Source organism: Podarcis muralis, chromosome 2, assembly GCF_964188315.1.
Source record: "Podarcis muralis chromosome 2, rPodMur119.hap1.1, whole genome shotgun sequence".
Lineage (NCBI taxonomy): Eukaryota > Metazoa > Chordata > Lepidosauria > Squamata > Lacertidae > Podarcis > Podarcis muralis.
In genome coordinates, this window is record NC_135656.1 from 62300481 (window position 1) to 62314189 (window position 13709).

The window sequence follows — 13709 nt, forward strand, 5'->3', positions numbered from 1 at the left end:
CTGCAGCCTTGAGAGAGGGGAGAACCTGCAGACGCCTTCCCAGAGCAAAAACGTTACATAAGTTAAAATTATTTATGATATTTCATGATGCATTCACAGAGCAGCTGCAGACATTTTCAAACACCTTTCAGTGATTTTGAGTACAATTGGTTTGGTCCTTGGGTAGTGGATAAGACCTTGCTCAGCGTGACTACTGCTGGATAGCGGTACTGTATCTAACTATGAGACACACACCTTCATTAATCATGATGACACTTGACAACTATGGGTTCGGAACATTCTGAAATAAGGAAGGGAAGGGAAGGGACAGTCTCCAGAACCTGCTGAGGCTAAGCAGGCTCTCAAAGATTAGAGATTACAAGTGCTGGAGGGTTTCCCAGTAAAAATATTCATTGTTGTGGACAGTATCTAGAGTGGAAGAAAAAAGGAGGTGAGGTGGGTTAGGTCAAACTTTATTAAAGGCCCTTCCAGACCGGGATTTCTTCCTGTAACATGTCATTGATGCAATAATAGTACATCAGTGGTGGGTTTATACTGGACTGTTCACGCAACATTCTGCTTTATTAGTGCTTCCCCAATGTTAGCACATTATTGCCACCTAGAGGGACACTCTTGCACTCTAGCGCAAGAAAACCAAGACCCACACAAACAAAGAAAACAGAATATTTGTGGATAGAAAGTTGCAGGGTTTCAGCAGGGAGTTATGGGACATGCGCTAATTGGAAACAAAGTAGTCCGCCCACCCCAAAACTATTGCAGGTGCAAACCGTATTGAAAGCAGGATTGCATATAACTCCCCAGATACCACCATGAATGCTCAATAAAAAGGCCACCTCGAGGGGCCCTACTTCCACTGGAAAAGAAGCGGACTAGCATCCCAACCCATTTCACACACCAAGTATGGGGGGGGATTAAACTACCCCATGGATTCTATTTGGAACTGCACCCCTTGAGGCTGCGTCTGGCACCATCCCTACTCCCTCAGATACGGTTGGACATCAGCCTGGTGTTCAGCTTCCGGAAGAAGGAGCGCAGCTTGCAGATCTTGCACTTCTTCTTCCGGTTTTTATTTTTCAGTTTTCCATGTCCTCCCTCCCACACGTCCTCCTCTTCCGTTGCCCAAGGACCCCAGGCGCCACCGTTGAAGTCCGGATGGGCACGAGGGTTTTCTGCCGGGTATCTGACCGGAATGGCCGTCTGGTTGTAGCGGACGAGTCTAATGAGGAGAGCCCTCACCACGTCGGGCCGCTGGTCCGACAGATCATAGCGCTCGTACGGGTCAGCGGTGATGTTGAAGAGCCAGACAGATTTGCGTAGGCCGTCCGTCAGGCGCTCCAGGTTCCACCAGCTCCCTGGGAAGTTGGTCAGAGTCTGTGGCGGGATCCAGTCACTGTAACCGGGGTCTCCGGTAAGAAGCTTCCAGTCTCCTACCCGCACCGAGGCCTGCACTGCCGTATTCCATATGCCAAAGCCTCTCTCCAAAGAGCCATATTTAGCATGGTTATAAAGAGGGTCGATGTTATGCAGGATTTCCGTGCGGGGAGACTCTTTGCCCTCGCTGATCGCTGGCCACACGTTATAGCCGTCCAAGCTGTCTGCCTCGGACAAGTTGCCCCCGGCCAAGGTCACCAAAGTTGGGTACCAGTCCGTGATGTGAATCAGGGCCCTGCTGGTTCTCCGCTTGCGTTTAATCAGTGGGCTGTGCACAAAGCCAATTCCACGAACTCCTCCTTCCCAGTAAGTCCCTTTGCGGCCTCGCAGAGGCCAGTTGCTTCCCCCGGAGAAGGTCTGCCCACCATTGTCAGTGGAGAACACGACCACACTGTTTTCATAGTAGCCGTACTTCTTGAGGGCCCAGGTGATGTTCTTCACCGCTTCGTCCATGCACGTGACCATGGCAGCGTATTTACGCCTCGCAACGTTGCCCATGGAGCGGTAGCGGTAGATGTACTCCTTCGGGGACTGCAGTGGTGTGTGCACAGCTTGGAAGGCTACGTAGATAAAGATGGGCTCCTTGGGGTTGTGGGTGGCCAGGATTTTGTTGACTCGCTGGGCATAGAGGAAAGTGGAATATTTGCCACTTTGTTCCCAGGCCACGTTCTCGCCATCGTGAAGGTCGTAGCCGCAAACGCCCGGCCCGTCACAGTTGTCATAGGTGTAGTAATCCACATTCCCGGTCAGCGAGCCAAGGAAAGTGTCAAAGCCCCGGCGAGTGGGCAGGCACTCTTTCCTGTAGAAGCCCAAGTGCCACTTGCCCACCATGTGCGTGGAATAGCCAGCTTCCTGCAGCTTCTGGGGAAGAGTGACCTGGTTCAAGGGCAAGCAGTTGGGTTGCCGGGGACGGATGATGGAGTGCTGAAGGCCAGTGTGGATTTGGTACCTAGGAGGAGAGGAAAGAGCATCAGAAAGGGAAATTGTTAATGGCTACAGTTCAGTCCTTGACTCATTCTGCATTTGCAGAGAGCCTGAGGGAAAAATCTGCCCTTGCAGGGCATTAGGTGCACTTGAGAATGTTTATTGAAGGTCCCATGGCTGCATATTCAGGATTCTCAAATGGGAGGCACACCTAATGTATATATATTGGGTGCAGATTCAACTAAGTAGCCCTGTCAGTGGAAGCCCGCACAAGAACTTTTGCTAGTGCCATGGGGCCAAGCTTCCCTTAGCTCAGGGTTGCGGGTGGGAGAGCCCCAGAAGAGCACACAGGTGAGGGAGAAGGCAGAAATGTTTGCACTGGCAGAGCAATTTGCTTGGTGCTACATTGAATGATGATGATGATGATATTGTAGCCCTAATCAAATTGTTATCACACCATGTTATTCACCATGCTGTCCAGGACTAGAAATGCAGATTTGAAGCACCTCAAAGGCCAATAGATTTATTATACCATGACCTTTCATAGACTGGAATCCATCTCATCAGATGCATAAGCATAGTCTCCAGTCCATTTTGCATCATTCAATAGTTAAGGTGACACAGTACCCTTTGCCTGTTTTTGCTCCAATACCAAGCTTTTTGACCAGGCATTGGGGACCTCTGTCCTAGGTGCCAAATACATTGCTGCAGGCCTCTCTGTTGAGTCCTCAGGACTCTTTCTAGCCCACATTGTTCCCTCCAGGCCAAACCTTTCCCAGGCCCTTCTCTGCCCTAGTAGTGTCTAGTGAGGCAGCGTGGGTGGGGCTTGAATGCTCTCCCCTTTTCCCAACACTACAGGTTGCTGGTGGGGGCAGGGTGTAACACATTGCGAACTGGGAAACGGTACATGGCAGCAGGAGTCGGCTTAGATCTGACACCATGCGCCGCGCCGTGCCAAGCTTCCCACACCTCGTCTTTCCCCTTTGGGTAAGTGCCAGTGACTCACTGTGTTTACAGCAAGTGACCCTCCCCTGCATGGCCTCCCCAGTCACTAATGCTTTGCACCCTCCTTGAACGTTTTTGCCTGGCTGGAACATGTCCTTGAATAGTGATTGATTGAATGAAGAGATGTGGGATGAGGTGAGGAAGCCTCTGGCTTGTGCTTGGCCAGATTGTAGCCTCTTGTGCAAAGGTAAGAGCCACAGCTATTGATCATCTGACCACACCCACCACTATCACTGGTAGCCTTGATAGATAGGCTCAGCCAGAAGGGAGAAACTATTGTGCAATGCAATCCTATGCACTTCAAAGTAATTCCCACTGAATGCAATGGGACTTGATCCCAGGTTAATGTGCAGTCAGATTGCATGGGGGGAGAGACCTCACACGCCCTCCAAACTTGTCCTAGGCATGCAGGCAATTCAAACTGCAGCCAACATGCTAATTATTCACCCAACTGCTCTTAAGTATTCTTCCTGTATTTATTCCAGGCAGGTACAAAGAGGATTCCCCCTTTTAACTGGCATTGCTGACTGTCCAATCCCTTGGAAGTAGAGTTAAGTCTTCCCAGGATGAAATCATTGTGACTCACAGTGAGTCTGTTCTATTCACCCTGTTACTCAGTCCAAAACGTAGTCTCCTTTTGAAGGAGTGACCACAGCTGACTCTGGCCTCTCTTTCTTATCCTTACCTTGGTTTGGGCTGCACAGCCTGGAGAGGTCACACCAGTCCCTTCTGTCTTTGTTCCGTGACTGAAAAGTGCTTGGTTAAATGGGATCAGGGAGGTTTCTTTGCTTCCTGATTTTCACACTGCAGATCGTTTCATAATCATTTGAGGAATGATTACTGTTAGAACATAATTTTTATTCAGAATATTACTTATTTTGGTGGTTTGAGACACTGGCAATACAAGGGAGTGTAGAGTAAAGAGTGCTTGGGAGAATCCTCAGATGGTCTCTTCTGGTGCAGGAAATGGGTGTAGCCAGGATTTATGTTGGGGTGGGGGCAGAACCTCAGCTAGTTAAGTCTTTTTTATTGATTTACTTGATTTAGAGGGGGCAGCTGCCCTCCTTGCCCCCCTCTTGGCTATGCCCATGGAGCAGGATCTGCTACGCTTGTCTTTTATTTGAGTTGCTATATTACATTTTGATTTTAGTTTTTTATTGACTGTGTTTATTGTCGTTGGATTTTTTTTCTATTGTGTTTTTTTCTATTGTGTTTTTAAGTCGATTTGAACCATTTTCATGAACAAAGCAACTAACAAATGATGATGATTATAATCTGCTCTGTTCCAGTTGGCCAAGGGAGTTTTTTGTTCAGCAAACAATCTCAGTTTGTACAATATACTTTGTCATAATGCTAGATTTCTTCTTCCCTACAAAATACAGTTGGTGCCACTGAATAGAAGAATGCTGAAGGAAAAATGTCATTCACACACCCATCAATATTGTTGGGGTTTTGATGTCAGGATCCACCTTTCCCTTTCTGTGCCACCCATGGACGTCAGGGCAATGCAGACTGTGAGGCTCTTACTAACGGCACTGAAGTCAACCAGTCAGTAAATTATTATGCCCATTAATTGAACACTAATTCTATCCTCATGTTGCAGACACAGTACAGAAAAGAGCCTGCATTCCCCCTCTCATGAACCAAAATTTACAACAGTCCCTGCATTTATCTGTGGATTTCAATGGACTGTATATTCATGTAGAGAAGCTCAGGATTGCAACCAAAGGCCCCAGGGGCACATTCCTGATAGAAACTTTTTTTAAAAAATTAGTTTTCTTTAGGGTTCTACACAGCTTTCTCCTTCTTGTGTCTTGGCATGCAAGCAATCTTTTTTTCACTTGACATCTACAGTACTTTTCAGCCCAGTATCTTTTCTTATAACAGGAGCCAGATCATGCCTCCAAGTACTTCATAAAAATGAAAGGGGGAAAATAAATCACTCTTACTGCTAAGGGAAATGGAAACATATAAATTGTCCAGGACATAATTAAAAGAGAGAGGTGGGGCATGGTCTTCAAACGCCACTGATTTCTCCACCCAAAGAGCTACTGTTTGGAAGGGCTGACTAAAGATATTTTGCTGTCTAAGACTCCACTACAAACACACACACACACACATATGTCAAGGAGCATAAGATGCAAGGCTGGTCCAGTTATTTTGACACTACAGTGGTACCTCGGGTTACATACACTTCAGGTTACAGACTCCGCTAACCCAGAAATATTGCTTCAGGTTAAGAACTTTGCTTCAGAATGAGAACAGAAATTGTGCTCCAGTGGTGCAGCAGCAGCAGGAGGCCCCATTAGCTAAAGTGGTGCTTCAGGTTAAGTACGGACCTCCGGAACAAATTAAGTACTTAACCTGAGGTACCACTGTACAGGCAGAGAATCCTGCAATCCTCTATCCCTCCCTGGCAGTGAAAAATACAACAATTATAAAACAAAGAAATAAATAACAATTTGCTGCTGCCCCTCTGTGATAGCCCAAAACAGCTGTCTCTGAAGCAGCTTGCCTTAACTCTGTCTTAGAGGTAGGGTTGGTGCTTTCTCCTGTTACATACTACATCCTTCTATGGTACTCCTAATGGAAGAAAAGCTTTTCAAACTACATGTATCATTCATCCTAACTGTAATTCTTAGGTCAGCGCGATCCCCGTACTACGAATGAGCTGTGATGACTTGTTTAAAGCCATCCAATGAAATTGCGCCTTCACTGAACGGTTGGAATGAGTATCCCCTCCCAGTGATCGTCACACTGTCTACACACCAACCACGCTGCATTTCACTATTTTGATAAAGTGATATATTTTACCCAGTTAGGGTTATTGTTTGTGCCCCCTCTCCAAAAAAAAGAAAAGAAAAATAAAGTCCTAGTTTCTTTAGCATCCAGGAAACAAAAGCAAAACTTTAATTGCCTGAAATCTGTTTTTTGTTATTTTAAATCTAGTTGCTCACTTGGCTTTTAAAGTCCCTCTCTCTTATTTTACAGAACGCTGTCAAGTTACCGCCAGCAAGTAGCATGCAGATCTTGCCCCCGGTATAATACCAGTTGCTATTTTATGTACTGCTGATAATGCCAAGGTTGCAGGTTCAATCCCTGTATGGGACAGTTGCATATTCCTGTACTGCAGGGGGCTGGACTGAATGATTCTGGGGTCCCTTCCAACTCTAGAATTCTATGATTCTAACCCTGGACATCTTCACCTTACCTTTCGAATTCCGTGTCCTAACACTTGCCAGGTGTTTCATGTGAAATTATTGGAGGGGGGGTACACACCACACCATCCTGATAAGAAGCTGTGTGGGGGTTTTTTGGGGGGGTCTGGTTGCTTGTCCTCCCCCTCTGCCCCAGAGCCCTTACCTGCCCGTGATGAGCTGGCTCCTGGAAGGGGTGCAGATGGGTTGGATGTAATAGTTCTCCAGCTTCACCCCTTCGGCCGCCAGCCTGTCCAGCGTCGGGGTCTGGATATCGGAGCCGTGGTAGCCCACGTCATGGAAGCCTTGGTCGTCCGTCAGGATGAAGATAAGGTGGGGCGGCCTGGCCAGAGCGGTAGAAGCAGCAGCAGCAGCCGCCGACGCCGGGAGAGGCTTGCCCATCGGGTCCCCGGGCACTTCGCCCACCAAGCCGGGCTTCATCCAGTCCCAGGAGAGGTAGCCGAAACTCAGCAGGCTGACGAGGGAGAAGCCGGTGAGGGCATACACAGCCATGCTGGACCGAGCCGGCAGGCATTTAAAAGCGGGAAGAAGCGCTTTCTATTGCAGCCCCGGCATCTTCGGCAGCAGATCTCCTCTCTCCGCCCCGCCCCCCAACTATTTTGCTTCCTGAAGCAACTTTTATGATTTGATTCACAATTTCCCAGCCGATCTAGGGGAAGCCACAAAAGGGATCCTCCTGAGCGATCGTATCAATTGTTAATATCAGCCAAGGTATGAGAGAACGTCGCCCTCAAAAGACTTCGGGGTTTGAAATCCCAAAAGTTGGGGCTTTGCCGTTATTTATTCTCTCTTCCCCCGCCCCTGTTTGCGGGCTGAGCGTCCCGGAGCCCCTTTGGAGAGGCAGGATCTTTCCACGTGCTACTCCTGCCGAAGGTGGGGCGGGAGTTCAGCCCCCCGTCGCCGCTGCGCCCCCTCCTGGCCTGCGGAGCGGGGGCTTCCCTGCCCTCTCCGCGCTTTGCCCTGGCGGAGATCCCTGGCGAGGGCAGAATCGCATCATTAGCCCCCCTTGAGATGAATAATAATAGTAATCTTAAAACTGCCCCGCCTCGAAAATCCACGCAGATCTTTGTCACCGTCCTCCTCTTCCGCGCCCTCCACCCTCCACTGTCCAACCCACCCGGGGGAAACCCAAAATGTGGAGAGCGCAGCCAGGCAGGAAAGCCCGTCCTGAGCAAACTCTGAAGAATGCAAGAAGTTGTAAAACATCTGCCCAGGATATTGGCCGGTTTATGGGGAGCCTCAAGCGCCGGCTCCTCCCAGGGCTCTCATTGATTCGAAGGAGTCATCCGGGAGGATCTTCCCGGGTCCTAAGAGCGGTTCCTTTTCCAGGCGGTCTCAGCAGCGTCTCTCTGCAGAGTCTGCAAGCCGTAAGCTGAGCAAGCAGCGTTTGCGCGACGCCTCACAGGGGGCTCCGTCCGCGCCCGTTTTTCTTCCCCACCCGCCAAGGCAAGCGCACTATTCCACGCTGTAAATGTAACCACGTGGCCCAGTCGGGATCTCCTGGTTGTGGAGGAGCAATAATACACGCGGAGCCCCCTTCTCACGTAGTCCATGGTGGGGGCCTGTGCAGGCCCATGACTCGCTTCTTGCATGTTTGTTAAACATATGCAGTGTGTCTGTCTGAACGCCACTTGTGAGTCACTCACAGCGCATCCTGACCCTATTCTTCTCTTGCCCCTTTCGCCTTAGAGAGCTGGACAGGTGTCCTTTTTAGGTATCATTAAGTCACCCAGTGCTTTTGAATTAGGATGCTGGAGGAGACTCTTGAGAGTCCCATGGACTGCAAGAAGATCAAACCTATCCATTCTTAAGGAAATCAGCCCTGAGTGCTCACTGGAAGGACAGATCCTGAAGCTGAGGCTCCAATACTTTGGCCACCTCATGAGAAGAGAAGACTCTCTGGAAAAGACCCTGATGTTGGGAAAGATGGAGGACACAAGGAGAAGGGGACGACAGAGGACGAGATGGTTGGACAGTGTTCTTGAAGCTACTAACATGAGTCTGACCAAACTGCAGGTGGCAGTGGAAGACAGAAGTGCCTGGCGTGCTCTGGTCCATGGGGTCACGAAGAGTCAGACATGACTAAACGACTAAACAACAAAACGTCACCCAGTTACCATTGTGCAAGTGGGAAAATATGGCTGCATGCGCTGGCCAAACTCCCACTGGCCAGGATAGTCTGAAGCAGGGAATCTTCCCTACAAGCACTTGATCAGCACATGACTTCGAACCTTGATCTTGCACGGTTCTAAATCAGCAGGGCCAGTCCAAGCCAGGTGAGTCAGGCGGCAGGATCCCAGGGGCATCAGATTCTGATCTTCCCCACCCCTTGGTTCACTCACCCATTGTTCCCTGGTGGGGAGGGGAGGGCGCCATTTTGGGGCTTGCCTCAGGTGCAAAAATGTCTTGGGCAATCGTGGGAGGCTGTGCATGCGCAGCAGCAGCAGCTAGCCCTCATATGGCAGCTAGGAGGTGGGGTGTGTGGCTCATGGGGTCATCTCTGCCCAATAGGGGCTGTAGTTGGTGAACCAGCCATAACTGGAAATATGCACCCCTGGGAAATGATCTATAATGAAATTAAAAAGGTCCTTAAATGGACATTCCCTAAAAAACCAGAGGCTTTTCTCCTGGGCATGGTGGGCCAATTGGTGCCAAGGAAGGACAGAACTTTCTTTATGTATGCTACCACAGCAGCAAGAATCCTTCTGGCAAAGTATTGGAAGACGCAGCAGCTACCTACTCTGGAAGAATGGCAAGCGAAGGTGATCGACTACATGGGAATGGCAGAGATGACCGGCAGAATCCGTGACCAGGGGAGTGAGACAGTGGAAGAAGACTGGAAGAAATTTAAAATATATCTTAAAAACTGTTGTAATATTGAGGAGTGCTGAGATGTTATGGTGTTAAGAAACAGAGAATTGCAGCTGTATATCATAAATTTAAGGGAATTACAATGAAGAGGAATTAATTAATTAAATGGAGGGTTGCTGATAAAAGGGAAAAATAAGGATGCAGAAAAAGGGGGGTATGGGGAAGTCCGGGAAACAAGGTGAAGGAAAATGAGTTTATGAAATTATACATGTTTATTTGTGTGTATGTTTTGTTTTGTTTTGTCGTTGGTGTATTATACATGTTTGGAAAATTAATAAAAATTATTTTTTTTTAAAAAAAGGAAATATGCACCCCTAGCCATGTGGGCCTCATGTGGCAATGCTGGATCCAGGAGTATCCTCAAACCAAAAACCTTTTCCTTCTAGGAGAGTGCAGTCTCATCCAGAACAGGCTTTATTTTCACCTCAAGAACATGGAACACATAATAACGCCTCTGTTTTTTCCTTCCAGGATTCAGCCCATCACTGCCCCCCTAACGCTGGCCTAGCATCAGATTCCGTTTATCGGTGAGCAATTCACTCCAAAACTCCTGATGACAATTCCTTCATATAGATTGCTTTTTTATATAAATAAATTTTAAAAGGCTGCAAATGTCTTGCACTAGAAATTTTGTTTTGCCACTATCTTAATTGTATTCTAAATAAGAATGAAATAGCATGGGGGGGAAATGGAACTCTGTGGGACACCACAGGAAAAACCCCATGGTGATTAACAGTGCTCCCCACATAACAACTTTCTGGAAACAGCCCTGAAGGTAAGAGAGGAACCACTGAATTGCAGTGACCCCCACCACTTTGAGCTGCTCCAGAAAGATATCATGGTTAATGAAAGCCACTGAGAGGTCCAGAAGAACAAGCAGGGTAGTTCTCTTAGTAAGCCTAAGCGCTCTGTAGCAGGACTCATCCATTATGAGACATCATGCTGATGGCACTGAACTAGAGCTAATGTGAATGTCACGCCAGGGGAAATCCCATTTTTAAAAATCCCCATGAAAGCCCGGGCTTGCTCCATCGGGCAGACAGATTGCTTTTCAGTGTGTGATGAGGTGAGTAACCTTTTTTACTAACCTCACTGCAGGGCAGATTGGAAATCACAACAAAATAATTGAGCAACCCCTGTGGCTCTGCAGCTGACCAGGACTGACTTTGGCTTATGCAAATCTGCTCTTAGCAAGCCAGCAAAGGGCTCTCTACTACTGTGGAGCACCTGAATGGTCCATAAACAAATGCATACAATGATACTTTTTATCTGAAAAGAGATGGTGTCAGGACTCAAGCCTCTTGGAAATCATGCCTTTTGCCTTGAAAGCCATTCTTCAAAGCCTTCTAGATGTGGAAGCACCTTCTTTTTCCTTTTTCTGAAGGCTCTGCACTCCGCACATGTTCCAGTGCACTCTGTTTGAGCTCCGGTGTTGGAAACAGGTTGTGGGGTCCAGTCTTGCTGAGCCCTGACTAAAATTGAATGCTGTTAGTGAAATCACTGCCACCAGAGGATTAAGAGATGATCTATTTCTAGGGGGTATTCATTCATCCCTGTAAAATTTTGCAGGGCTAAAGTCCCCATGGAGAGCCATAACCTCAACACATCTCTGCTCCCAACCCTTAATTGCTTTTTAGTGTGTGTGTGTGTGTGTGTGTGTGTGTGTGGTGGGGAGTCAGATGTCAAAACATGGTTTCAATACTCTTAAAGCTGTGTGACAGATAAATAACATTTCCCTCCTTCTGCACTTGGGTTCAGGGCTGTTGCTATTTTGCAGCTTGATTCTATCATGTGCAATTAAATTCAGGTTGTGCAATAAACTTGATGTTCTTGTGCAACAAACCCTCTTCCAATAAATAAATGAAACTGGACTTCTGTAATAAGGAAAGTGATGGGAAAACACACTGGAGAGTACTGAATACCCGTTACTTAATGCAACATTGTATGAGCTCTCCACAAACAAATCCAAATGAATAGTTAATAAACAATGGGTACTGTCTGAGCTGCCCTCAAACTTTGTTCAATCAGATCAGGATTTGATACCCAATGAACAGGCCATCTGGAAGTGACCTCTGTCATCTCCCCATGGATACTAGCTGGCAAGTGCTCATCCTTACCATGGCAATTGTTTCTTCAGTCTAGGCCATTTCTCATGGGTGCAAACTGATCTCATTCAATTGATATCAAAGTGTACAGAAGCATGCAAGACAAGGACCCCAGAAGGGTGAGGGCAATGGGGGAAGAGAGTGCCCTCTAAGATTGGCTAGGGGCTGCTAAGATCACTCTCCAGGAAAGTTCAGGTTTTTTAACAAGATGGCTTTTAGTCACACACTGCAACTCCTTTCTCCCCTCCTATTGACTCGAGGAAGCAGCTGGAGGAGTTTACCCAGCCCAGCTCCCTGTTTTGATCCCCACTTCCTGAGTTGTGGAAAGCAAGCTACTGGATCTGTTGCAGGCTGAGCCTTGTCTTGCCACCCCAACACTGAACTCTTCCTCATTGAAATCACAGTTTTAAGTAGAAAAAATAGTGAAGAAGGGTGCTACTTGCTTGTGAGAAGTTTGCAAAGGTTCATCCTACTGACCGAGCAACACTTGTGTAAAGGGCAAAGCGGTGGCAGAATTCTGAGTGTGTGACATAGACAGCAAAAACCAAAAGCAGTTAACATTAAACACTGTGATAGGAATTTATGGTCTTAGAAACCTGTATATGGTAATGTTCATAAGCGTACCAACCAAGCACGTACATAGATCAGCACAGGAAGACCAACCTGGAACCATTTTGATTCCTAAACTGAGTAAATGTTTTCTCTACAAGGTCAAAATGGGAAACCTCCCCATTGTCTCTTTCCTCACAAATCCTGTCTTAAGGGCACATTTAAGTTATGAATAGAGTGTGAGCCTGTGACATCGCCCAGGAACTAAGTATTTATCATTACAAAAGGCTGGCCACAACAGTGCTAAGAAGTAGGTTATTCTAAGAATAAAGTTTTCACTTGGTATCCAAACAGCGTTAAATAAGATGGCCAGATGAATTTCCCAATGCATACCAGCCCCATCGTCAATGTCCTTGCATGCACCGTCCTTTCCACTCCTGACCATCACACTTTCAGGGTTCCTCCACACTTCTTGTCCCACTGCTTTTCTCTGGGGAAAATCGCTCTTTAGTGCTCTGTTGGCGCAAACGGCAATTCAGGTTTTCTCCAGATTGATGTTTGCTCCAGTTTAACACCAAAGAGTGAGTTTTCCCTGGGAAATGAGTGGGGCAAGGCACAGGGCAAGCAAAAAAACCACTTGGACTCATTCTAGGTCGGAAGGGAGATTCTAAACACATTCAGCTTAGCATGCTTAGAAGCCTTCCCATGATCAGGAACCCAGATAACACAAGGTTTCTGAGCATGAGGTTTCTGAGTGTGTCCAGCTGAATGCACTGAGATTTTCCCTTAAGTTTGTGCTCTCACACATTCAGGGCTCCAGTCTAGAACTGGGACACCCAGATTCAGCATCTCACTTGCTGAATATGGCTCCCTGGCCATATTCCTTGACTTCTCTGTGTCTCATTTACACTGGAGCTTCACGAACACTTTCCAGAAAGTTAAGTCCTATTGAACCCAGCAGGAAGAATTCCAGGAAAACATGCAAATCCATCAAGTGACCTACAGGAACCTTTTGTAAGAAATCGCTAATGTGTGTAAAAACATACTGAGGTGGTGGTATACCTTCTGTCATTTCAACCTCTCCTTAAAGCCACATTTTTTTAATAGAAGAAACTCTAGTCCTCGCAATGCATTTCCATAAATGCCTCGAAAATCTGGGCTTTCTCCTTTCAATGTTTTCCTTTTCCTTTTTTGGAAATATAATCTACGATGCTATATCTTTTCTGTTTATTATAAAGCCCGGGAGTTCTTTAAATTGTCTCATTTGTATATCCTTAGGTCATGTAAAGAATTTCCCTTCAGACTGGATTTAACATGACTTGTCTCTGCTGGTTCCAGTTCATCAGTATTGCTCTTTGGCTCAGTTCCAGTTCATTCACTATGAGCCACTTTTTATACATTTCAGACAGATTAACGTCAAACTGAGGATTGCCCTGTTGTTCATATCAAATGAATGCAAAGCTTGAAAAAAATTGTATTTTTAAAAACATGCTACTATATGTACAAATACCACAACTTCCAGAATCTCATTTTCCACATACAGTGGTACCTCGGGTTAAGAACTTAATTCGTTCTGGAGGTCCGTTCTTAACCTGAAACAGTTCTT

General features: G+C 46.9%; 1 protein-coding gene across 1 annotated transcript; it reads right to left on the reverse strand.

The window, feature by feature from the left end:
* Positions 1–436: 436 nt before the first annotated feature.
* Positions 437–7865, reverse strand: ARSI (arylsulfatase family member I). The gene is made up of 2 exons (XM_028718280.2): positions 6724–7865; positions 437–2380 (listed from the first exon to the last, which is right to left on the reverse strand). Exons 1-2 carry the CDS (start codon positions 7068–7070, stop codon positions 982–984), a joined length of 1746 nt encoding a protein of 581 aa, XP_028574113.2. The 5' UTR covers positions 7071–7865; the 3' UTR covers positions 437–981.
* Between the last annotated feature and the right edge of the window lie 5844 nt (positions 7866–13709).